The 25,749-nt window shown below is 43.1% G+C and overlaps 1 protein-coding gene across 1 annotated transcript in view; it reads right to left on the minus strand.

Annotated features, from left to right (window-relative positions):
* dpf1 (double PHD fingers 1) overlaps positions 1–25,749 on the minus strand; it is a 46,365-nt gene that overhangs the window by 16,112 nt on the left and 4,504 nt on the right. Inside the window, exons 2-8 of the mRNA XM_085794916.1 lie at positions 14,197–14,226; positions 13,477–13,637; positions 11,833–11,940; positions 10,872–10,999; positions 8,719–8,808; positions 7,601–7,679; positions 7,338–7,469 (exon numbers count right to left, since the gene is read on the minus strand). Of these exons, the coding sequence (XP_085651042.1) occupies positions 7,338–7,469; positions 7,601–7,679; positions 8,719–8,808; positions 10,872–10,999; positions 11,833–11,940; positions 13,477–13,637; positions 14,197–14,226 (728 nt within the window). The remainder of the gene's footprint in view (positions 1–7,337; positions 7,470–7,600; positions 7,680–8,718; positions 8,809–10,871; positions 11,000–11,832; positions 11,941–13,476; positions 13,638–14,196; positions 14,227–25,749) is intronic.

Below are 25,749 nucleotides of genomic sequence, written 5' to 3' on the forward strand. Positions count from 1 at the left end.
GCGGCAACAATCAACCAATCAAAAGCTGAGGAAGGATGCCGGTGGTGTGCGTGAAAAGTTCAGAACACATCCAGAAAAGCGACGAGCACGCTACACACACACATATGACATGCGTGAAATCATACGACGAGGTTTGGCTTTTATTCATACTCCAAAATAAATTTAAAAAATTTAAAAAATCAATTGAAATATTGAGTTAATATTGATTAATTTGCCGTATACAGAGGTTTTGGTAGCACTGAAGACGTCTGTGCATCTGCCCGGTGACACTGCTATAAATGGCAAAGCAATAAACACAAGAGCTGGAATCGCACCACACTTCAAATCACCTTGGCTGTATTATTCAGAAGAGAGAAAGAGAGGGAGATAGAGAAGGAAACAACAGAGGCAGTGGTGCACATATGGAGTGACAACAGACCCAGACTGGGTGGGGAGTGGCCGTTTTTAGGGCTGGTCAGCGTTGGTTTATACAGTATATTGATGTTGTTGGTTGATCAAAATTCGTCCTTCACTCCTCTGTCTGCAGACAGGAGGAGGAGGAGGAGGAGGAGGACAGGGAGGCCATTTTGAGACACAAGGCAAAAAAAGAAGCAAAAAAAAATTGGAGAGAGGGGAAGAAAAAAAAAACACAACAACCAACAATGGTGAGTAGGAACAGAGGGACGCTGACCTTCAAAGGGCTCAATTACATGTCACACACACACACACACACACACACACACACACAGTACACACACACAACTATACATAGACACACACACACACACATGTACACACACAAAGTTGGGCATGATTGCCCATACAGCACATTCACACAACACATGACTCACACTTTGCACACACCAAAAAGAAATGCACATATGTGTGTTGTGTGAGTATGTGTGTTTGTGTGTGTGTTGTATGCAGTTGGACACACACACACACTCACACACACACACAGACACACACACACACACACACACACACACACACACACACACACACACACACACACACACACAGACACACTCTCTCTGAGCGTCCCTGCTGCTCCACACCATAGGACCGTCTGTCCGTCCAGATAAAGTGGCCTCTGAATCTCAGCTCTGATTTGAGAAGGGGGATTTAATGACAACTATCCTCCCTCCCTCCCCTCCTCTCTCTCTCTCTCTCTCTCTCTCTCTCTCTTTACCTCCCCCCTCTGCCTTTCTCTCTCTCTCTTTCTCTCTTTCTCTTTTTCATTCATTCATTCATTCATTCACAGTTGCAGTTCGTCTCAGTTTGTCTCCTCCTTGCAATCTATTCATCTTCATCTTCTGTTCATCTTATTTCTGCTATTTTGCTGTTTTACTCACTCGCTCATCTTCCCTCTTTCTCCCCCGTTCTCTCCATTCCCCACAAAACCAATTTTCAGGTGGACTCTGCAGGGCCGACCTCTAAAGTAAACATCCCCCTTATTCATCCACTTCTCCTCCTCTTCCTCCTCTTCCTCCTCATCCCCCCCTCAACCTCACCTCCTCCCACCATCACATCAATGCCAAATGAGAACCCCCACATCTCCATCCACCATCCACCATCCCACTCCCCTCCCTCCCTCCCTCCATCTCTCTCTCCCTCTCCTCCACCTCCAACCTTCTCCATCTTCTCCTGTTTAGGAGAAAATAAGTAAAAGAAGACACACAAAAAAACACAACACCAACATTAGTATCCGTGGTGGTGCAGTCATGAATTTTAATGACGCCGATCATTTTGAGTATAAGCGGTGTATCGGCTGCATGGGATCCAGATATACGGAGAGGTTTAATAGTGTTGGCTGATTTCGGTGATTGTGCTCAGAGGGAGTGTATAGACGCAACACAAAGAAATAAATTGAGAAAAGAAAAGAATCCAAAGCTGTTTGATAGACGAAGCAAAATGAGAATGAGAAAGAGAGAGAGGGAGAGAGAAGAGAGGGGGGGTGAATGGAAAAAACGTGAGGCAGCGCATGCAGGAGGCGAGAGGAAGGTTAAGTGAGGATGCAGAGCAAAAGGGGAGAGGAGAGGAGAGGAGGAAGGTGGTGAAAGATGGACGAAGAGAAAGACCGGGAAGGAAAATCTCATCTCCTGGTGGAATAATCCGCCATTTATCACACTGATGGAAAAACAGGCAGAGCCGAGCTGGAGGAGGTTCACACACGCAGACGACTTCATAGTTTTATAGTTTTCCTGCTAAGTTTTCTAAGCGTGGATGCGGCGTCTAGACGGCGTTTTCTTTTTTTTTCTTTTTTTGAGCAAGAATATAGCATGAATAATGCATGTGTGGTTGCTCTCATTTGGTGGAGCCATATTAATATTATTACATATGTGGCAAATGTACGGAGGAGGGAGGAGGGAGGAGGGAGGGGGCTTCATGACACTCAGTAGATTGGGGAAAGCTGTAATGACACACACACACACACACATATATACACACGTTAATGTATTCACACACTCACAGAGCCTTGCAGATACATTCATACATGTGCACGTGAACACATACACACACACACACACACACACACATGCACATAGATAGATGCACATACATACACAGCAACCAACCAAAAGAGGCTAAGCTTCCTTTTTCATTTCAGCAGAGAAGATTGCATTTTCTGAGGCTCTCTCTCTCTCAGTGTGTGTGTGTGTGTGTGTGTGTGCATGTGAGTGTGTATGTGTGAGTGTGAGTGTGTATGTGTATGTGTATGCATGTGTAGATGTGTGTGTGCATGCACGTATGTGTGTGATTACTGACTGTTTGGGAGGGAGTGATGGTGGGGGATATTAAACGATTCAAATGCTGTCTCTCTTGCTCTCCTCCACTGGAGAGACCTTAGACTGCAGCATGGACACACACACACACACACACACACACACACACACACATGTACACACACATACACACATGTACACATACTGGGCCAGTCTGTTCTGTCAGACAGTCCAATTTAAAAACACACACTGCCAATTAACTGAGAGGCAGCATAGTTTCAGTGTGCACATTGTTGCAGTGCAGCATACACGGACAATGTGGATATGTGTGTCTCTGTGTGTTTATCTGTTCTCTATTCTGAGCAAATTGCTTGTTTTAAGACCAGGAGGAACAAAGAAAGTGGATGAATCGTATGTGTTCCCTTTTTCAAAAGTCCACTGCTGTTCCTCTTGTTTTTTTTTTGGTTGTTGTTAGTTTTTTTTAAAGAGCTTGAACAACTGTAGCCATTTTACTGACGATTACTGACCAGAACACAATCTCCCGCAGGATAAATGTATACTATTATCCTTAAAAGAAGTGTTCACAAACAAACAAGAGACAAAAAAAAAAAAAACGTGCGCACACAAGGCAACGCCGAACAAAAACCACACGCTGGTAGAAAACCGGCCCTGGGGGTGAAAATAAGTAGCCACAAAGAAACAAAAGACGGTGAGCAATTTGCTTAGTGTGGATGCTGCAGCTGACAGGAGGAGGAGGAGGAGGAGGAGGTTTGAGGTCTGAGTCACGACCTGCACATGGAAACCTAAATATTTGCTTTAGTTGTTGTTATCTCTCTCCTGTGGTACCCATTAGCAGAACCTGTTCAGTCCTGCGATAACTGCAGTCTTGGGATGCCGGCAACACACGGCGCTTGTTATGCATTATTCTACCACTGCCACTTTTATTTTTTTTACTGTGCAACTGATCTTTGGACGATCTTGCTCTACTCCTCAAATGCCTGTACAAACCTGTGTCCCTCCAGGTTTCGCACTAGGCCCCTTTACAGCTTCAGGAAGTCTGCCAATATTCAGGGAGCCTCATACTTGATCTGATTAAATACAAGCCAAAAGCCCCCATAAGGGACGATGGTGTGGCACGAGATGAAATCCACACTGTCGCTCGACATGAGCAAAAACGCACACGGGCCAGACATTGTTCATGACGGGCATTATAACTTGTCAAACACAAGGTGTAAGTAATAACATTTATAATGGCCGCCTCTCATTAAATAGCTCCGCGCAGCCGACTCCATTTCCCTAAAGCGTCTTAAGGTTAGAATGATTTTAGCCCCGTAGATTTACAATTGGACTAAGAGCATCTTAGCTTTAAGATGCTTCTGGGAAACTAAGTCCTGCTTTGTTACACACTGGCTTATTGGAACACATAAAGTTTCACCTGAGCTACTCCTGCCGCCTATTAACATGTTTTTTCAGTGGGAAAACTGCACTAAATCTGAAGTCAGGTGGAGCAGATGCACTCTGGTTAAAATATTGTTTTAACTAAGAAGCGAGAGAGTCAGTTTAAGATGGTAAAGGGACAAAAATTGCAGTTCTTACAAACAAACAAAGTCTTAAAGTCCAAAAAAAGCTGAATTTTTTAGCTAAAATCAGCACAAAATTGTGATCATCAGTGTTTGTTTGCATAAACTGATCTATTTTCTCCACTGATGGACATTTTTTCAGTGCTGTTCTATGTTGTATTTATTCATATTCATAGTTTTTTCTATACACATGACATCTTATGAAGTGTAATATCCACACAAATGGACGTTTTTACATCTTCTGTTATTGTAGATGACAGATGAATAATTGCCATTAGCTCACTGTGGCTCAATTATATTTAATTATGGACTGTCCCTGTGCAAATAAACAATAAAAAAAGAGATGAATAGAATACGAATGAGAACGACTGTAAATCGAGAGGGGAGGAATTGTCCCGACCAGATTTAATTCCCATAATGCTGAGCTTTGGCCTTCAGGATGTGATAAATTGATGGGTATGCTCCCCTGTGACACTGCTCACTGCAACAATAGTCACTCTCTGCATTAATGATTTATTATTGTGACATAAAGTATGTTTGATATATTGCACCCCTCCAAATCTGGGGTCAGTCAGAAACAAGACGTCGGGGGTCCACCACGGCCGCGCTAAGCAGCTGAGCTCCGTCGTCGTCGGCCGCTCTCCTCTCTGAGCTAAATGCTAATGCTAAGCAGTTGTAATGTTTACCGTCTTAATTTAGCGTGTTACTGCTGTTATTTGCTGATTAGCACTAAACAGAAAGTGCAGCCGAGGCTGATGGGAATGTCGTTAGGTTTATAGGTGTTTTGGTGATAAAAACCCTAAGTCAGTGAACTGATAATGGAGCCAGAGGAAAAGCCAGAGCATCAACACACACATCCAAGTGTTACAGTTCAACATGAGCGGATATATTTACAGGATTTCACCACAATCCATCCAGCAGCTGCAGATATTTCACTCAAAACTATCAATAGAAATCTCATGGTCGCACTTTAGGAAATGTAGGTCAACAAAATCATTGTATAAATCTATATAACAGTAGTTAAGGCGGTTCAGTTTGGGACCAAAGTGGCAGATGATGACAGACCAACAAACCAACATTTATAAACACAAGCTGTAAAACATCTGCTCCACTTCCTTCCCTCCAGCTTCTGGCGAGAAGTGCTAGAGGCATTTGCAAGCAATGCCACCACCGCGGGTCTTCATTATAAGTACTTCATAATACTCTGGACCAGTACGTTAATGGATACTCATTAAGCCGTTGATGTCTGCAGCCATACTGTGTGCTGTAACTTTAAAGGTCCATTGAAAGGTGCAAATGTGAGAGTGCGCTGCTGGCAAGTGTGTGCAAGACAGTGTAGTGTACGTCGTCCGGTGTTTGTTCGCTGACTGATCGCCGTTGATTGACGAGTCATTTGTTCTCTGGCTGAGCTGACGTGTCTTTTGCGGGAGCTGTTGAAAGTGTCTGAGGTGTTGCATTAGCTCAGGTGGGTGATGACTAATGGAAACACTATAAAGGTGTTCAGCTTTACTCTGTCAGGAGATTAACATCAATCATTTCTGCTGTAATGTGGAGAACTTGTGCTCAGGCTGCATGCAAAATACATTACGCCACACATTTCTTGTGCGTTGTTATGGAAATAGATGTAGATAGGTCTATTTATTATCTGCATTCAGTCACATTTTGATGCTGCTAATAGACTTTGTGTCATATATTCTGGCTCTGGACAGGAGACAACACTGTTAAGTGTGTCTATTGAGAGTAAAACCGCATCAGTTCACGGAGGAGATGCAAATACTGCAGATCTAAACACAACATGTTTTTCTCTTTAGACCTGCAGTAAACAGAAAAACATGTTCCTGGTTGTGTGCGTTCACATTACGGTGCTGTGACATAATCCTCACTGTCACTGCTGTTGTCTCAACAAGCTCCCATCTCCAACTGTGACTACACAAGTCATAATATTACACAAGACTGTGTTATATCAATAACTAATGAAGTAAAATAACTACTAGAGTTCAAATTGTCTCTACTTTTGTAGTCTCTGTTTGATTCTACGTAAACATTAGTGACATTAAAGGTCCTATATTATATAAAGTGAGATGTCCGTGTGTTTTTGTAACTAGAAAGTAACTCTAGGTTCTGTATTAATAGTGTGAAAGTATCAAAGCCTCAGTCCACAGAGAAATACACACAGCCTGTATTTAGAAACTGAACCTTCAAACAAGCCGTCAGGACTTCCTGTGATTTTGTGATGTCACAACAAAGCTTTCACCTTTCTCAGCCGTTTGCCTGGACCCAACATTCATCTTTGAGCCAGTGTCTTACCTCAAAGTTGCTACATTTTCATTCGATATGTCAGCCAATCAGACGACAGGCTGAGATTCTCTCTTCTGATTGGCTCACTAACCTGTTGTTACCATAGCTACAGAGTGAAGCCTGAGGGAGGAGATGTAAAAACTACACTGAGATGTTTTTTTTTTTTGTTTCTTTAAACTTCAAATATATCTTCATAAATAAATAAAACACAGTAAACTATGGGAAGGTTTGAGAAAAGTTTTCATCTAAAGCTGCACCATCAGTTCACCAAAGCTTCCACCTGACCTTCGTTTATCCCAGGTCACGCTCACTGACTCGGTTTCATCTACCACGAGCACGGTTCAAAACTGCGTCGCTGCATCAATCTGATCAGGGGGGGAAACTGTCGGAGCAGAGGAGATCAGCTAAAAAAACCCAACGCTCCACTGGGAGAAATCTTATCTTTCATCCACATGAGTGCAAACTTTGGATTTTCGCTTTAGTCAGCACTGTAACTATCTATAAAGCTGCAGGAGGAACTCTGGGACGACGAACGATCAATAGTACTTGATGATATCCTGATTATTAAAACTCACTGAGATGATGACCCCTGAAATCGCTGCACCTATATAACTACACATTCATTCTGTAACGGAGGAACCCAGAAACAGCTCGAACCGACCGCCCGACCGACCGAGACGCTCCACATGAGGTAAATAACAACAGACGACGAGGCAAACTGCTCGCAGGATTAATATTCAGACAGCAGACTCACGCTTGTGGTTGTTCTTGCGCTGGAAAGGTAGCGTGTGTCGCTCTGAGTCTTCCTCCCCCTCCTCATCTGCCAGGTGGGTGTGAGTATAATGGTAACTCAGCCCTGGGCGGTTCTTATAGCGCTTTCCACAGACTGAAACACACACACAAACACACAAACACACACATAACACAGTGTATAACATTAGCATTCTGCACATGTTAGTTCAGAATTGTTACATGAAGAGAAACGTGAATGAGGATGTAACGTTGAAACACACTCACTGTCACAGACGTAAGGCTTGTCTCTGTCTTCGATGGCAGGCAGCTCTTGTCTCTTTCTCATGCCCCCGACACCGTAGGCCTGCAGCACACACACACAAAAACACACACACACACACACACACACACACTTGTAAACAACTCAGACTACCACATGCAAAATCAGACATGATCAAATCATCATACATGAGATACACTTGAAAAGTTTTAACACCCCCCCCTAAATGCACACATACATACGCACACACAAAAAAAGGGTGTAAGAGCGCACTCGTCCTCCATTTGTGTGTTCAAGTGCCAACATACACTCACATACTCACATATACACCATCATGCATGCACACACACTCGCACACACACACACACGTTTGCATTCTAATCATCTGCTCTCAGTGTAAAGCTCCACTTGCAGCAGGAGGAGGCTGATGACACCTAGCAGGGGAGCAACAGCTCCAATTAGCAACCCTGGTGTCTGTGTGTGTGTGTGTGCATGTGTGTGTGTGTGCATGTGTATAAATGTGTGTGAGATGCGTACAAGAATAAATTGTTAACACTTGATTATCTTCCCATAGGATGCCCAAAAAGAGTGTGGAGAAAGAAAAAAAAACCTGTCTGATCTAATCAAAGTTGTAAAAAAAAAAAAAAGAGGAAGATATCCCAGCGTGGTTTCAATTTCTGGATCTGTTTGCCATGTACCGATGCTCTTCATAATAACTGTTAGTTTGACATTTCATTACATTACAGAGTGCAGCACAAAATTATACAGTACTATGTGTCGGAAATACATCAAGTCAAAAATGACCATAGTCACACAATCTGAAAAAGGAACAGATGTGATGATGGCTGCAATTTTCTTCTTAGATTTTATTGGCAATTCACACTGACTCTCATGTATTTTCACATCACAGCATCTTACGGGCTGTTGTGTTAAAGTGACATCTAACACACAACTGTTCATGCTCATGCACAGGAAGGACACTGGACTTTCACCTCAGGCCCGACACAGTTTGATCATGAGCTCAGTCTCAGCCAAACAATGATATTTTTTTCCTATTTTCTTATTTAAATATTAGGTAACTGGGGGAAAAAAAGATGTATGAATGTCATCATTGTCTTCTTACCCGTGCTTTGGTACGGTTCTTTCTCTTAGGAACATCTTCCTCCATCTCATCCACCTCCAGCTCGTGAGGGAAATCCCCGACAAGCAGCTTCTGTTGGGAGACAGAGACACGAGGACGGACTGTACTGTAAAAGTCAGGTCAGTTTGTTTCTGCTTCTCTTTTCTTTTCCTTTCACTCATCTCTGTTTTCTATTTCCTTTCGCCCTGTTCCACACGGACCCACGGGTGGTCATGAAATTGCGCTCCTTCCTGCCGACTGTGAGGGTGTTTGCTTAATCCCAGTGGAAAGGGGGAACGACTGTAAGAGCAGAACCATTAACACTAAGTGTAGCCAAATGTGTCACCATTTCACTGAAATAAACAATTTGATTAACAACTTCCTCGGCTTAAGGGACTCAAAATGCAATTCAGTATTCTTCTAAAACGCCAGGGGACTCCTGATTGAAAAAAAAGAGAACAAAATAAAGCAGCAAAGATGTTGATTTTTAGTTCCTGTACAGCAGATGACCTCTGTTATTAAAGGGAAAGTTCAGGATTTTGGCCAATTCGCCCATTGCCATAATCCTCATAGCAGTACAGTAGGTTTGTTACCTTTAATTGTCGGTGCAAGTTGTTTTGAGATCAGTGGGGCAGAGATGTGAGCTGCTCAGTGAACACAATCAAACTCATCAAATACACAATCCAACAACTCCAAAACGCTCTGGTGGACAAGTTGTGACCTGCACATTCACCACGCTATGAAATTATCATGTGTAATCAGGGGTGGAAAGTAACGAGTTACATTTACTCTCGTTACTGTAATTGAGTAGTTTTTTGTGTACTTGTACTTTTTTGAGTAAAAGATCATCAAACAACTCGTAATATTAGACAAAGATGACACACGTAAGTATAAAATGACATGCACTGAGAATATGAGGCCAATCCCTGGCCATTATCCCCCCCACCCCCTTACCCAAAAGAAGTTGCTAAGTAACTTTTACTCTGAGTACATTTTAAATGAACTACTTTTTACTTTTACTTGAGTAGATTTTTTTGGTACTCTTTCCACCCCTGTGTGTAATTATGTAACATTACGACACATGAAGCAAATACTCAGAACTACTTCCTTCAGTAAATGGGAGTAGCTGCACTAAATGTGCGCTTTTGAAATCACTCCGCCCAGCAGCCGTTTCTGGAACGTAGTTTCGGCTTTACATTTACCTCTAAAACAACTTTGTCTCGTAATGTTACATTATTATCTCATAGCGTGGTGAATGTGCAGGTCACAACTTGTCCACCAGAGCGTTTTGGAGTTGTTGGATTGTGTATTTTATGAGTTTGATGAGGAACAGGGGATCGAACATCGATCAAACGTGTACCGATTATTAATAATAAAGGTAATGAACCTACCCCTATGACTATAGGGATTATGGCAATAGGTGAATTTGCCAAAATGTTGAACTATCCCTTAAAATCTACTTCCCTGTTAAAAATAGGATATATATATAGGATTATATTTTTGAAAATCCAGTAACGATGGGAGGAAGATGCTGAAGCAGAGGCCAGCTGAGAGAGGCTGGAGTTGGAGGAAGCCCTGGGTTAGAGGCCCTCACCACTGCTTTAGCGCTCTAAGAGCTGAGAGGGCCACTCACTCAACAGCTGATTGATTAGCTGTCCAGTTGAGTTCAGGGGTTCAAGAGCAGCGGCCTCTAGCTGGCGAAATACTGAGACGGATGGGCATTAAGTTTTTACTCTGGAGTTACTGAGCGCCACTTGTTGTATAGAGAGATGACGCAAAGTTTCCTCTAAAAAAAAAAAAAGAGAGAGATTCACAATGTTGATCTGTAAAACACGTGAGCAGATTCCCGGTAAAAACAGTAATACTTGCTGCTGTGCAATCACACACAGTCATGAGCACACACACACACACACACACACTGTGCCAGGAGGGAGTTGTCAGAGCCGTGGGAGCCATGTCACCAACAAAACACACACTCGTAGAGAGACAAAGGCAGAGACAGACAAAGAAACACAAACACAGAGAGTAATACAGACAGATAAAAAGAGATAGAGCGGCTGACATAAGAGGAAAACAACAGGAACAAGACACAGAGAACAACAAAAGAAGCGAAGAGGGAAATGAGAGAGAGGAGAGGGAAGACGATCGAGTCTCACCTGACACTCGCTCATTGGCTCCTCTTCCTTGGTTTCTACCTTCTTGTCCAGGGTTTCCCCGGCGAGCAGCGACTCCAGCACAGGGCCGTCGGGGATGCCCCCCTCCTTCTTTAGAGAGGCCTCGTAGTCTGACGGGAAGGGAGGGGGGGAAACGAGACAATTACAATCAGAAAACAGCGGAGGTCTCACATTCATGCTGACGGGCTCATTGAAGCTGGCACTGCCCCGAGGAAACAAAAATTTGGCTGATTCACGGAGTGCACAAGGACCTCGGCAGAGCGCAGAGGCTGAAACCGTCATCTGCAATTTGGATGAAATATCACACGACTGAAGCTGAAGTGTCCACATTTTTTCTTTTACTGGTATTTTCTCTCCATGTAACCCACAGGCTGCAGAATAAAAACTTAGTGCTTCTGAATGAGGAGCATTTATTACAGTTTTGATGTGGAATTTAAGATAAAATTGAACAAAATAAAAAAGGGGGGATGAAGAGTTTCGATTTTAATTTTTTTAAAGGGACAACGAGGAGTTTCTATTTGGTTATAAAAAAGTCTCACGGTAATGTGGATGAATCTACGCTACCCACACTTGTTAATGGGCCCATTTTCGATAAATATATCGTTTTGTCTCTATCGTTATTTTGTTATTATTAGTGGTGGCGGAAATGCTGGTCGAGCCAACCAGCGTTTCTTTACTTTTGTTTCGCGGCGAGTTATGTGAATAACGCCACAGAATCGCCGTTTATGGTCGGAACTACGACGGTATGTGATCGTCTTTGAACCTCTGACTTTAATTCTTGATGAATGAAAACATGAGTCTGTCTTGTGCCGGTCAAAGAATTTCACGGTGCGCCGGAGGCTCATAAATGTAGTGTGAAAACGCTTCGCTTTTCCAAAACTCCTCGTTGTCCATTTAAAACAGATTCGAAGTCCCCTCAAATGATCTGGTCCGTTCTTCTTACCGATCTTGAACTCGATCGGTACGAGCCGCGGGTCCTCCAAGATGTTTAGCCGTCTCTTCTTGCGCCAGCAGCGAGCTGGATATGTGTACAACTGACCTGGAGCATGACCTGAAACACAGACGGACACACACGGCTTAATATACACGGACGCACCAACGTGACACAGTTGTTGAAGTATGACCAAGAGAACAAAGTGTTTTTCTTAATGTTTTGCCTCATCCAGGTGAAGTGGTGCTTTCAGCAAACTGCTAACACATCATGCATGTTAACATTTGCTAATTAGTGCATACAGCAAAGGCTGATGGGAGCAACATTAGTTTTGCAGGCACTATAAATTAAATAAACCTTTCAGTGACACTAGAAACATCAATAAATAATCAATTTCTCCTTTTACTTCTCTTTACTTACTAATGAAGTTGCTGGGACATTTATGTCATCACAGAGATTATGAAACTGATCCAGTCACCTCGACAAGTTTTGTTATGTTCATACTTAAGATTTAAGAAAAGAAAAGGCTTTTGTGGTGTACTTGGTTTATAGGCGAACATTAACTTTTTATTTCTACAGATCGTATGCAGGATTTAAAAAATCACAAGAGTGGTTCAGTTTATAAATGCTGAACAAATAGTGTGAGTATCAGAAACTTCTGTTTTTGCTACAGAGCTTGTTTCCAGCAATATTTCAAAAGCTAATGTATAAATCCCCTCAGCTTTTTGTCGAGGGATCCAGGGCGATGCTAACATCGGGTCGGCCTACAAAAATACATCATCCCTGCGGCACAAAATAAGAGGTGAACTGTCTGACTGACCGACCGACCGACTGACTGACTGACTGACTACAGTAGCTTTTCCATCCCTAGAGCCACAACACTGGCTTGGCCAAAAGTATAAATGGTAAAGTTGTAAATAGTTGTCTGCACCACTGTGCATGCATCCAAATCCAAACTGTGCGATTATTAATATAGTTTTTCAAAAATATACAATAAATTGTTCTTTTATTGCTTTTGGAAAACTTTATATTAAGTTTGTTTCTAACAAACAGCAGCCAATGAAAAGTCATTTCAATTAACCAAATAGGAACAGAAATGAAATCGTTAACGCATGCAAATCAAGTCAATCAGTTTAATTCAGCTCCATTGTATGCAAATCAAGTTAGAACTAAAAACTAACTAACAAACAAAGGGATTATACTGGCAGACACATAGCCTACAAACTCAAGTTTTAATACACACACACACACACACACACACACACACGCACACATAGAGAGTGCTCTCTCTCTGGAATAGTTGGTGCCAGCGGCGTATCATTGCCTACAGGGGTGTCTGATTCACTGCCAAAATACACTGATGTTACAGAGCGAGAGAAAGAGAGAGAGAGAGAGAGAGAGAGAGAGAAAGCGATGAGAAAACACCCTTTGGGGAAAGTGAAAGAAAAAAAAAAGTTGAGGTGTGAAAGGTAGGAGGCCGGGAAAAGAGAAAGAGGAGGAGGAGGTGGTGAGGAAATGAGGGAGGAAGGAAAGAGAGACAGAAACAAGCAGTGCAAGGGGGAAGGAAGCCGCAGGACAAATGACTGGAGAGAATAATTTGTGCAGCACAACAGCTGGCAAACACAACACAACACACACACACATAGAGACACACACCCGGTCCACGGTGGTTCTTCTCCATCCAGATGTAACAGTTGCTCTGGGCCACGCCGGTCTGCGAGTCCAGGAAGGGGAGACGCATGGAGCGCTCGGCACACAGACGGGCATTGTAGCTGCGGCAGTGTTCAATGGCCTCCTTATAAAACTCCTCACCAAGACTGAGGGGGGAGGGAGAGGAGGAGGAGGAGGAGGAGGAGGAGGAGAGGAGGGGGAGAGAGAGGGGGATTAGGGAGAGGAGAGGAGAGGAGGTCAGAGGTGAAGGAGAGAGAGGGAATACAGTCCAACATCAGCAGGGAAACACTGCATACTGTAGTGGTGTGTGGTTGTGTGTGGTGCGAACACACGTCTATGTAAGTGCATGTGTGTGTAAGTCAAAAGGGGCAGTAAGTGGACAGTCATGGGCAGTTATTGTGTGTCTGTGTGTGTGTCTGTGTGTGTGTGTGTGTGTGTGTGTGTGTGTGTAGGCAAGCCATGGAGATGCACAGTCCTATTAACCTGGGTCACAGCCGATGAGCTGGCAGCGACACACTGTTAACACCACACACGCACAATAACTGCACACAGAGCACTCACACGTTTTGTTTTTTTTTTCACTGTGTGGACGATGTTGAATGTGCACTGTATTTTATCACCTGTACAAGTGTGAGTTTGATTAAAATTCAGTGTAATATTCGTCTCTTTGTTCCTCCCTCCCATCTCTCTCTTCCTCCTTCTTACCTGTTCTTGATGACTGCACCTCCAGATTGCCTGTAGGGAGAAGAAGAGGAGAAGAAGGAGAAGAAGAAAAGGAAAAAAAAAACAATAGATGTGTGGTGAGTCACTCATACATACATACACCCACCCACCCACCCACCCGTCATTTGGCTTCTCATTCTTTTACATCTTTCCCCCTCACTCACTCACTCACTCACTCGCTCACACCTTCACTTTTCTCTGAATTGTGTCCATTCTCTGCTTTTTCTTTTCTTCTTTCTTTTCTTTTTTTTGGCATGTTTAACTTTCACACTTTAAATTTTCCTCCATCATTTTCTTCCCACTTCTGTCTCTCTCCTTTCTTTGTCTCCCTCCTGTTAATCACTCCTCTCTCGTGTCTTCCTGCTGAGTGCAGACATCAAGGTCACTCTGCTATACAGACGGTGGTGGTGGTGGCTACAGTACAGGACACACACAAAGCTACAGCTGCACACACACACACACACACACACACACACACACACACACACACACACACACACACAGCTACAGCTACAGGGCCGACAGCCACCAAAACCAAAAAACATGCTGTGCAGTCGCTGATATTTGCTGGATTTTGTTCTGTGCATCATCTGAAAGGAAGTTACAAATCAACGGATTGATTAATTTTGCAGAGGTTTGCATGTTGATGAAATGTGGTTTGTATGGTTTTGTGTTTTGTGTTAATATCACACTCCTATATCACTCTCAGACTCAGCACTGACAGAACAAAAAAAACAGGATCACAGCTGATGCAACAACCAGAGAGATTGCCTTTTTGTTATTCCATGTCTTCAAAACTGTAGCACCTACATTACCCACAATGCAACAAGACCACTTCAGACAGACAGTGTGTCACTGTAGCTAAGGTAACTGCGAGCCTTAAGCAGAAATAAGGAGCTGCTTTGCAGCAGTCTGGTAATCTCACATCTTTCAAACTCTAAACTTCAAGAGTTTTTTTGTTTTGTTTTTAAGTCGCACACTTTTTTGGGGGGATGTTTTTGCCTTTTTTATTTTATAGGACAGAGGAAAGTGAAAGAAAAGTCAGAATAAGAAAGGGAGAGAGAGAGAGGAAGACAGGCAGCAATGGGCCGCAGGTGTGATTCAAACCCTAAACTTAACCTACATGGTACCGTTACTCCCCACAGGTGAACCACCAGGAGCTCCTTAATCTCTTGTTGTCTTCAACCAACACTGACTCAATTGTTACCACTTAATGTAATTCATTATATCTCATGCATCTCCCTCTGGAGCCACAAAAGCTGTTTACTGTATACAGTACAACCTCTTTTTTCACATACTATGCTTCCTTGTGCCTGGCTAATATGTAAAATCAGCGGAGTGTCCCTTTAAACAGGTTAAAAAAAAAATCATCTGAAAGTAAAAGTAGAAGTTATTAATATACTACAACTTTCGCTTTGGTTTTTAACACTGTGTGTGAAGTGTAAAAGAACCTGCCCAAACAATTACAGGAGAAAATATTGGCTGGCGAGATCAAAACCAAATACTAAAACTTCTTGGGCCTCATCCATTATGCACCATTTTGTAACGTTTGGATGAAATTTGTTTTTGTGAGGAAAACAGAAAGAAAGAAATGAAAAAAAAAACAACAGTTTTACATAAAATTCAAAATTGCAAAACCAAATCCTGGGGAGAAGAATTTACTCTATATTAGCGCGCTATCTGTACCAAAAATCTAATCAGTTCCTTCTTGGCCCAAGGCCTAAGTTTCTGCCAGTTTTTTTTTTTTTTTTTTAACTGAGATCTGTTAAATAGTTTTTGAGATATCTGCTAATTAACAGACAAAAAGCAAACAAACTCTAGGGACTAAAAGCCTCCTTGGCTGGGGTAATTATTGAAATTTGCCACAACAACGCTCTACAACAGCACTGTGAAGGTACAAACAGAGCATATAATCATCTTTTACTTGGATAAAAAGCAATCTTAGGTTTGAAAGTATTTGACTTTTCAACAAGACTCTCAAACAAAAAGAAGATTATTTATGGTTTAATGTCCTTAGAAGCTGGATTAAAGCTGTTTTTTTTTTTCCCTCACAGGAAATACAGTAAGATGTGTGTATGTGGAGGGATGGGGGATGGGGGCGGGGCGGAGGGGGGCTCTTTGGAAAATGTCAAGTAGAATCAACTTTACTATCCTGGTTGGAAATAAGGAACAAGGACAGAATCAAACCAGCGATCAGACCTAGCAGATACTGGTGAGGTCTGACACCTTCAAAAACATCCTAAACTAGTTCAGGCCGTCACTGGACGTGTGACATTTAAAGGATGTGATCGGGGCATCAATATGGGGAAGGGGTCATGAACGAGCTGCTCACGTAACGCTGAAGAGAATATGTTCTCCAGCGCCTGCAAAAGGTTTCGCATATGAGTTTTTTATGGAGGAGCAACATCCAAACTTTTTCTCCTGTCGCTTCACTTTGCTTTAGTGATCATTACTGCAGGTTGGAGCAGGATAGAGAGATTGGTCCAGAAAATGATTTAAAATACAGTATATAGTATTAAAGGGATAGTTCAACATTTTGGCAAATTGGCCCATTGCCATAATCCCTATAGTCTTAGCAGTAGGTTTGTTACCTTTAATTGTGGGTGCAAGCTATTTTTAGAACAGTTGACCAGAGCCGCGAGCAGCTCAGAGCTACGCAACGGAGGCTAATGGGATTTCTTGGTTTCCCTCATCAAACTCATCAAATACACAATCCAACAACTCCAAAACGCTCACGTGGACAAGTTGTGACCTGCACATTCACCACGCTATGAGATAATAACAGAACGTTACCAGACAGAGTTGTTTTAGAGGCAAATGCAGAGACTGCTTGCTGAAAAACTGCCCCTGAAGGCAACGTGCATCCTCTAAAACAACTCTGTTCTGTTATTATCTCATAGCGTGGTGAATGTGCAGGTCACAACTTGTCCACCAGAGCGTTGTGGAGTTGTTGGATTGTGTATTTGATGAGTTTGATGAGGGAAACCAAGAAATCCCATTAGCCTCCGTAGTGTAGTTCTGAGCAGCTCACGGCTCTGCTCCGCCGTTCTAAAAACAGCTTGCACCGACAATTAAAGGCAACAAACCTACTGCTATGACTATAGGGATTATGGCAATGGGCCAATTTGCCAAAATGTTGAACTATCCCTTTAACAAATACGTGGTTAGATCTACACAGAAGTTCAGACGACGCTGTTCAGCCATAATAAAACACTGCAGGTAAAAAGTAGCAGCACCTGAATGCAGGAATTTTAAATCAGACCTTGTAGCAGCAGAAGCGCGAGTGGCTAAAGCAGAGAGGCAGCCATTCCCCTGGACACCGGTGTGTTTGCATATAAATAGTCATGAGGTGGGAAAATAAACACTCGCACACGCTGAGAGGTGCTCAAAGTGTCGCATACATTCAAAGAACACGCGTCCGCAAAGCCTTACATACGCTGCCTTTTAAAATATTAAGAGTAACGCGGGAGAATGAAAGGACTTGAACTTCAAGAGCTGCTCTGGTGACCAAAGTGGAAAACCAGAGAGAGAGAGAGAGAGAGAGAACGGCTGAGTGGAGGATGAAAAAAAAAGGAAAACATTCAAAATGTAAAACAGCTCACCCCTGAGCTCCCCATCCACCTCCTCCCTCAGCACTGCTCTCACTTTAAAACCCTGCTCCTTTCCATCCCTCCATCACCTCCATCCCTCTCTCCTCCGCTACCTTAGAGGTATTGGAATAAACCCCCCACCCCACATCCCTCCCTCCCTCTTCTGTCTCTCTCTCTTCTCTCTTTCTCTCTCTCTCTCTTCGATAATAAGTTGACAGCTGTAGAAAATGGCTTCTTTCAATTTGGGTGCTCCCAATCTCATTATATTGTGATAGCAGAGCTGCATGACTGTTTGCCTGTTTGGAGGCTCGTGCAGCAGCAGCAGAGGCACTCGGAGAGAAGGAAGGAGGAAGGAGGAGGAGGAGGAGGAGGAGGAGGAGGAGGAGGAGGAGAAGATGCACAAAAGAGAAAAGTTAGGAGAAGACAGAATGGGGGGAATGAGAGGGGTAGAGGAGGGAAAATGAGAAAGCAGAAACACAGAAAACATAAAAAGGAGGAGAGGGATGAAAAGACAGAGAGAGAAAGAGAGAAGGCACTGAGCTCTGCAGAGTCAGAGCAGGATGACCTGTGAAGAGAGAGACGCATGTGTCTAGAAGACCACCTCTATTTCAGCTGCATTACACCCATCAGAGAGAGAAAGAGAGAGAGAGAAATCACACTTTCCAAATCAATTTGTAAAATAATAATCTTCTCCTCTTAGATTTGATTTTTAAAAATTACTTTGAAGGGTCGGGGAAGAGCGCGATCAGCAAACAGTCCCCTCAAACTAGATAGCTAGATCTCTCTCATCCCACCAGCTCCTTATGGGTAGAAATAAACCTGCTCTTAATTCAGCGAGGGACATCCCGTCCTCCTCCCTCCCTGGTGGTTTCTACACCAGAGACAGGTTTTTTTTTAAATAAAAAAATTATAGTAGCCCATCAAGTTAATTTTGACTCTGGCTGGCTGACACATGTGCTTTGAAGTTAGCAATAACAGCAGAGACAGTGGTGAGCTCATCAGAAGCCACGTGTCCTCCTCCTCTGTCACGAAATGTAAAGATGAAACTGAAGTGACATTGTGCCTGTGCAGCACAGCAGGGACTCACAGCTATAATACGGTTTGGGAATTACATTTATGTGCTTTTCTTATCGAGATACAGTCGCTAAATATGATGCTAAAGGACTCTGTTATCGTAGCCCACCACATCGACTGTAAACAGGATCTTGTTTGCTTAAGGAGAGCTGTGTGCTAGCCTGTGCTAACTGACAGCCAACGTCAAGTTACTGTAATGCACACACATGGAAAAGCTAGATGTAAATATACTAGGAAGTGAAAGTAAACACAAAAATTTACATAAACAAGCTGCTTAATTTGCAAAATTATGTGAATATGACAAAAAATAAAAGAGGAGTCTGGTCGCTTTTCTGCTGTTTTGATAACCCTCATCCTGGCCATGTGCATTTGTTTACAACTAAGCCGGTGTGGAAATCAGTCAATAGAGCGGTACATCATTCACGATGCAATGATGTGTATATTTTTGAAGTTTGATCCGTCATAAACAAGAGATTACAGGTTGGTTACGGGGCGCCTTTGTATCGCAGTGTGCAGAGACAATAGCTGGGAAACCGGGGCGGTTCGTTTTCAGCCAAGAGATGTCAATAAGTGTAAGTTAAGCCATTTATTAAGCCATCACAATTACTGCAAAGCTTTTTAATTAAGGTAAAAACTTTGTATTGTTAAGCTACAAATCCTGCATAGTTCCTCTTTAAGGTAGCCTAGATAGTCACAGCTGCTTCCAGTACTTGGAGCCTTGTGGGGGCTTGGTTTAAAGTGGCCTCCTTGGAGACCCAAGACCAAAGTCTTCAAATTTGGATGAGATGTTGGATTCAAACCCACCACTGCAGTTTGGACAAAGTCCACATGATACGCGCTCTACCAGCCAATGGGACGATTGAGATACTCTCGCTAAATTTGAAGATAACTATAAGAAGCTATGAGTGAGCGATTTCTGTAAACAGCATCATGTTTGCTTAATAACTGCCTATATACACAGTGCTGTGTGCTAACTGACAGCTAGCTTCATATTTCATGCACACACATGGTTCTATAATACATCCATGATGCACACACAGGGGAGAGCTTGCTGTAAATCTGCTAGGAAGTTAAAGTAAAACACATCTGAATGTAGCCTAGGTGCAAAAAAGAGGATTTTATATTAAAATGCTGCACTCATTTGCAAAATTGTTTGAATTTTCTATCAAAATATTAAAGTATACAGTCACAGCTGCTTCAGTTTAAAGTGGCCTTGAAGACCCAATACCAAATTCTTCAATTTTCTTTTCATTCTAAGTTATTTTTTGATTTTTATTGTGACAGAGCAGTGAGCGAAAACAGGGAGCGATGTTGGATTTAAACCCACCACTGCAGTTTGGACAAAGCCCCCATGATACGCGCTCTACCAGCCAATGGTAGCTAGTTACGCCCAGAAACATGAGCTTGTTGATGCCGCCTGCCACTTATTTGCTTTCCACATGTTGATTATGTTGATTGTATTGTTGCCTACCTGCTGCCTCTTTGTTGTTGTTGTGCTGTGATGTGTTATTCTAGTGCACCACAATGGAAATAATGACAGTGTTTTTTTATCCTCTGTTATTTTTAATGTATATAATGACAGCAGTGTTATGTGTGTTTTCATTCACGGCAAATGAGCAACCTTATATACATATATATCCATACTATACATGCATATCCACAGTAAATGTGTAGAGGAGGGAGCTGCACCACTCTGGCTTCAGTTCGCTGTGGTCTTGTCGTACTACCAGGCTGCCGAAAACACAGACCACAGAGAGAAGCGCAGACATAAACCAAACTGCCCATCATCAAACCACACCGCCGACGATGAAGAGAGAGAAAGAGAGGGGGGGAACCTGACGTCGCGCCAAACCCACACATTTGTGGGTTTATGTCTCATTCAGCACGAAAGCTTAATTTTTTTTTTTTTTTTTTTTTTCAATTCGGCTCAATTTCATTATTGTAATAGTTTCAATATTTATTTCTATTTCAGGTTCATTCCAGCTACATTTTCGACTAATGGATGCGCACAGACTCACAAGTGCACAGAGAAATACCAGCAGCTTTAGTAATTAACTGGCACAGGGCCAACTCTACTCTCCCAACAAAACTGGAGCTGACTACCAAAAACGTCCACACCACCAGACATGACGGAAATGACAATCAGACAGTCCTGCGTGCTGCACAAGGGCACAAAAACAATACAAAGGACATCACACTACCTGTGCACGTGCATCCATCTGCACACACACACAGAGGATAGTATGCAAGCAAATACATGCACATACAGTAGTGTAACATCTATCTATCTATCTACAGGAGTATCTTACACCATATACATCAAGTTATCATATCAGACATTCATCACAGCCCTTTTTTCTGTTCCTAATGTCATTAAATCATTTGGTAGAAGAGCTTTTATGTTTAAAGCACCAGCAGATTGGAACCACCTTCCTCCTAATATCAGATCCAGTTCCTCTCTTGGTATTTTCAAGCATGCTTTGTCTTCTCATCTCCTGTTTTAACTGAAGATGCAAGCTCTTTCTGATTTGTTGAATTGATATTAATCATTATATACTGTCATTTCAGTCTCAGTGTTGGCCATTGTGGCCTTCATACTGGACGGTTGTATTGTTCCAATAGAAGTTGTAGGGGTTTTTTTTGTATGTTTGGTTGTCTGTCGGTTTTTCTATATTGTTCAGAACATGTTTGTCTGATGAATTTATGTTTGTCTATATGTTTGGACCCCCTCGAAAACGAGATGGTACATCTCAAGGGGTTTATCCAAATAAAGAAATTTCAAGAACAAGAGGACACACAGTGATATACAGTATGTGTGTACATGTGGAAATATAACAAAGAGTTGAATGCATACACACATACAGTAATAATGAGAGGAATACAAACACACACACACACACACACACACACACACACACTAAATCATGATTAGACGAGGAAAAGGAATGATAGTGCCTGCAGCGTGTGTGTGTCTGTGTGTCTATGTGTGTGTTTGAATCCAAAGCCCACACTGAGCTGTCTGCCTCAGCCTGCACTAAGCAAACAGCAGGGAGGGAGAGGCCTTCATGAAAACACTGGAGGAACTGGTGAGTATACACACACACACACACACACACACACACACACACACACATACATATAAACACCCAAATAAACACACACTCATGTTGCTGACAGGCCGTTGACACACAGCCTTCTTCTTCCTAAAAAGCACAGCCGCCCCACCAGGCCCACCCTGGCTTCGCTATTGTCTGAATCTCTGGGTGATCCTTCACGTCCCATCCAGCAGGAGCGAGCGGTCGGTCGTCCTCGGCAACAAACAACACACTGAGTGAGTCTCCGTCCACAGTGTTGTTGCAGCGCCACACACACACACACACACACACACACACACACACACACACACACATACACACACACACTGCTACAGTAAAACACACACACACATACACATTCACATACAGTACACTGCCCCGCAGCCATTTATGGTTAAGGTGCAATTAACCACACCAATTAAGCTGGTTCTCCCAACACATAGAGAAACAGAGGGCTCCCCCTAGAGGTGAAATTACATCATTGAAGAGAAAGAGGGGAATCATAAAAATTAATCCACAATTAGCAAAAAAAAAAAAAAAAAAAATGTCAATGCCAACAAAAGATTTCATTTCAATGGCGGTTTCCAACTGGGTGAAATGAGGTAATTAAACTGGAAGGAAATGAAGTAGTCTACATGTAAATGGCTTTATGAGGGCTGAGGGCAGATTGTATGGGAGTGTTTCTGCGCCTTAGATTTGTTAGCAAATGCTGCCGAGACTGTGACTGCTAGCCCCAAGTGTGTGTCTGCGTCTGTGTGTGTGTGTTTGTGTGTGTATGTGTGTTAGTTTTAAGCCTGTAAAAACACTTGTGCCTACATCTTCAAGTCTGTGCACCTGGTCCACACACCTGTCTCATCCACCATTGTCCATCTGTGCAGTTACTCTCAGACACACACACACACACACACGCATATGTGAGTGTTGTCTGGCCCACGGTGCTTTGTGTGTATGTGTATGTGTGTGTGTGTGTGTGTGTGTGTGTGTGTGCACAGTGGAGAACTAATATCAAGCGGCCTACTACACTACTGTACTGCTCCTCCCCTCCCCCACCTCGGCCCTTTCCATGGCTGAACTCAACAGATTAAACTATGCAATATCACCCTTACCAATTCACCCCCTCCTCTCCCCTCTCCTCCCCCCTCCTCCCCCCATCCTCACCACCCTCAATTCAATTTCTTCTCCACTGTCCTCTCTCTCTCTCTCTCTCTCTCTCTCTCTCTCTCTGTCTCTCTCTTTCTCTCAGTGAAATGATTCGTCTTTTTTCTCTCTTTTTCCAATCTGTGTGCGCGTGTGTCTGTGTGCGTGTGTGTGCATGAACACATTTTCCTGTTCTTCTGAAGATTGCAAGGCTGCAGTTGCAAGGAAATATAGATGTGTATGCTTGTGTGTGTATGCACCCATATTTATATATATTTGGCTGCATAAACACACACACACATAGACACACTGTTACACGTATACACCACATGCACACTCACTGTAGGCAATGGCAAGAAGACGAAGATGATGATGATGTCCTGTGTAGTTTAGTTTGCACCATGTAAAAGGGCAAAACCACAACACACACTGGAGTACACAACACACTAGGGGATGTCTCGATTACTTGTTTTCACAATTAATCGCCGTATTAACCACCACATTTAATTAATCGTAAAGATTCCCAAATACCGTCAGTTCCCAAAAAAGATTATGTAGGAACCATATCGGCAGATGTGCGCGAAAATAAAGGTAAATGTTCAGATACTGGTCCATTTATAACGTAACATTGAATTGGTAGCAAAAACCCCCCCCAAAAAAACCAAACCAAAACAAAAAATGATACGTAAACATTTGGTATAGACGACAATTTATGACCTGAATATTGCAAACACTTCCCCTGGGGGGTTAATAATTGGTCATATATTAATAGATACTTGAAATATTTTGCATAAACAATGAGTAATGTAATTATTTTTCGACTACCGGTATATTTGATCTTACACATTCATAGTGTTAATGCATAATAACTGTGATAATCGTAACACTGTGATTATTTCTCTGACAATAATCGTACCAAGAAAATCTATAATCGTGACACCCCTAGTACACACACACACACACACACACACACACACACACTGCTGCGGTCCAGCCAATCCTGTGTCCTGTGTTAACGAAAACAGGTACAGACACACACCTTTGTGTTTGTGAGCATCTAAGAGTGTGTATGTGTGTGTGCGTGTCAGTCAGAAAGACAAAGAGGCCACACACTGGGTTTGACAGTGACAGACAGACAGATGGACAGACAGGGGTGTGTGTCTGTATGTGTGTCTGTCAGTGTGTGTGTGTGTGTGTGTGTGTGTGTGTGTGTGTGGCAGTGTGTGCGCAGGAGCGGATGTCTGCCACACTACCAGCTGGGAAACGTCAGTTTCCTCGAATCGCTGTCACAGCACTGCGTCTGTGCATGTGTGTGTGTCTGTGCATGTGTGTGTGTCTATGTGAGTGTGTGTCTGTGTGAGTGTGTGTCTGTGTGTGTGAGTGTGTGTCTGTGTGTGTGTCTCTGCAACTGACTGTTTGCATATTTGAACCTGACGATGGATGTGACAGAGAGAAGCAGAGTGAGGGAGGCAGACTGAGGCCGAGCCATGCAACAAATCACGTCACTTCTGTTCGCACTTTGTGTTACCGTACATGCTGCTGCTATGTGTGTGATTTTAATGAAAAGCTGTGTGTCATTTCCTGTGTGTGTGTGTGTGTCTCTCTCTCTCTCTCTCTCTCTCTCGCTCGTCGTCCACTGGGTGTGGTTTTCTCACAGTCACCATATAAGACATCATGTGAATCACAGGCCTCTATGACTGAGTGAATGTGTGCAGTGTACACGCTGCTCGCCTGTTGTTTGTTGAGGGTTTTTTTGAATCCACACTCACATTAAAGAGTGCATACCTGTTTATGCATGCTGAGTATTTGTGTGTGTGTGTGTTTGTGTGTGCGTGTGTGTGCGTGTGGGTGGGTGTATATAGCCCGTAGCTAGCTGCAGTGTGTATTGAGGGCAGTACATCAGGGTAAGGCAATCTGCCTCTGAACAGCTCCTTCAGGTGAGATTTATCACCACTGCACTTGGCCTCTTATTATAGCGATGGATTCCCTACCTCTGTATCAGAGTGTGCACGTGTGTGCGCGCATGTGGATGTGGATATGTGTGTGTGTGTGTGTGTGTGTGTGTGTGTACTAGACGAGGGGTATGTTTTCTTACCCCCCACCCCCCCATACCCCCCCTTCCAGCCTGTTCTCCCATCCTGCATCCTTATTAAAGTGCTGCAGAGGGGGGAGCAGCCATTGGTTTCTGTTGACTCCACCCTCGACAACTCCTGATAGGGATCCACACTGGACACGCATAGGCACTGGGAATAATATAAATGGGGAATGACAAGAGAGGGGAAATAATGCTGAGGAGGAGAAAGAAGAGGAGGAAGAGGAGAGGAGAGGAGAGGAGAGGAGAGGAGAGGAGAGGAGAGGAGAGGAGAGGAGAGGAGAGATTTGGGTTGACTCACTCTCCTCGTATCGCCCCATGGTTTTGCAATTTGGACTACAACTTGAAGCCGCAACAGAACTACAAATTCCAAATTTCCTGGCATGGAAATCATCACACAAGGTCCCAAAGCAGTGGAGCTGACTGACAGTCAGTTAGGTAGCACTGGAGAAATAGGTCATAGAGCTAAAAATACTTATCTATGTCTCTCTCTTTTCTCTCTCTCTCTCTCCCAGTCTCTCAGTCTCTCTCTATCCTGTCGTCTCAC

This window comes from Trachurus japonicus, chromosome 13 (genome assembly GCF_045865225.1).
Source record: "Trachurus japonicus isolate A0001 chromosome 13, Traja_1.0".
NCBI classification, from domain to species: Eukaryota; Metazoa; Chordata; class Actinopteri; order Carangiformes; family Carangidae; genus Trachurus; species Trachurus japonicus.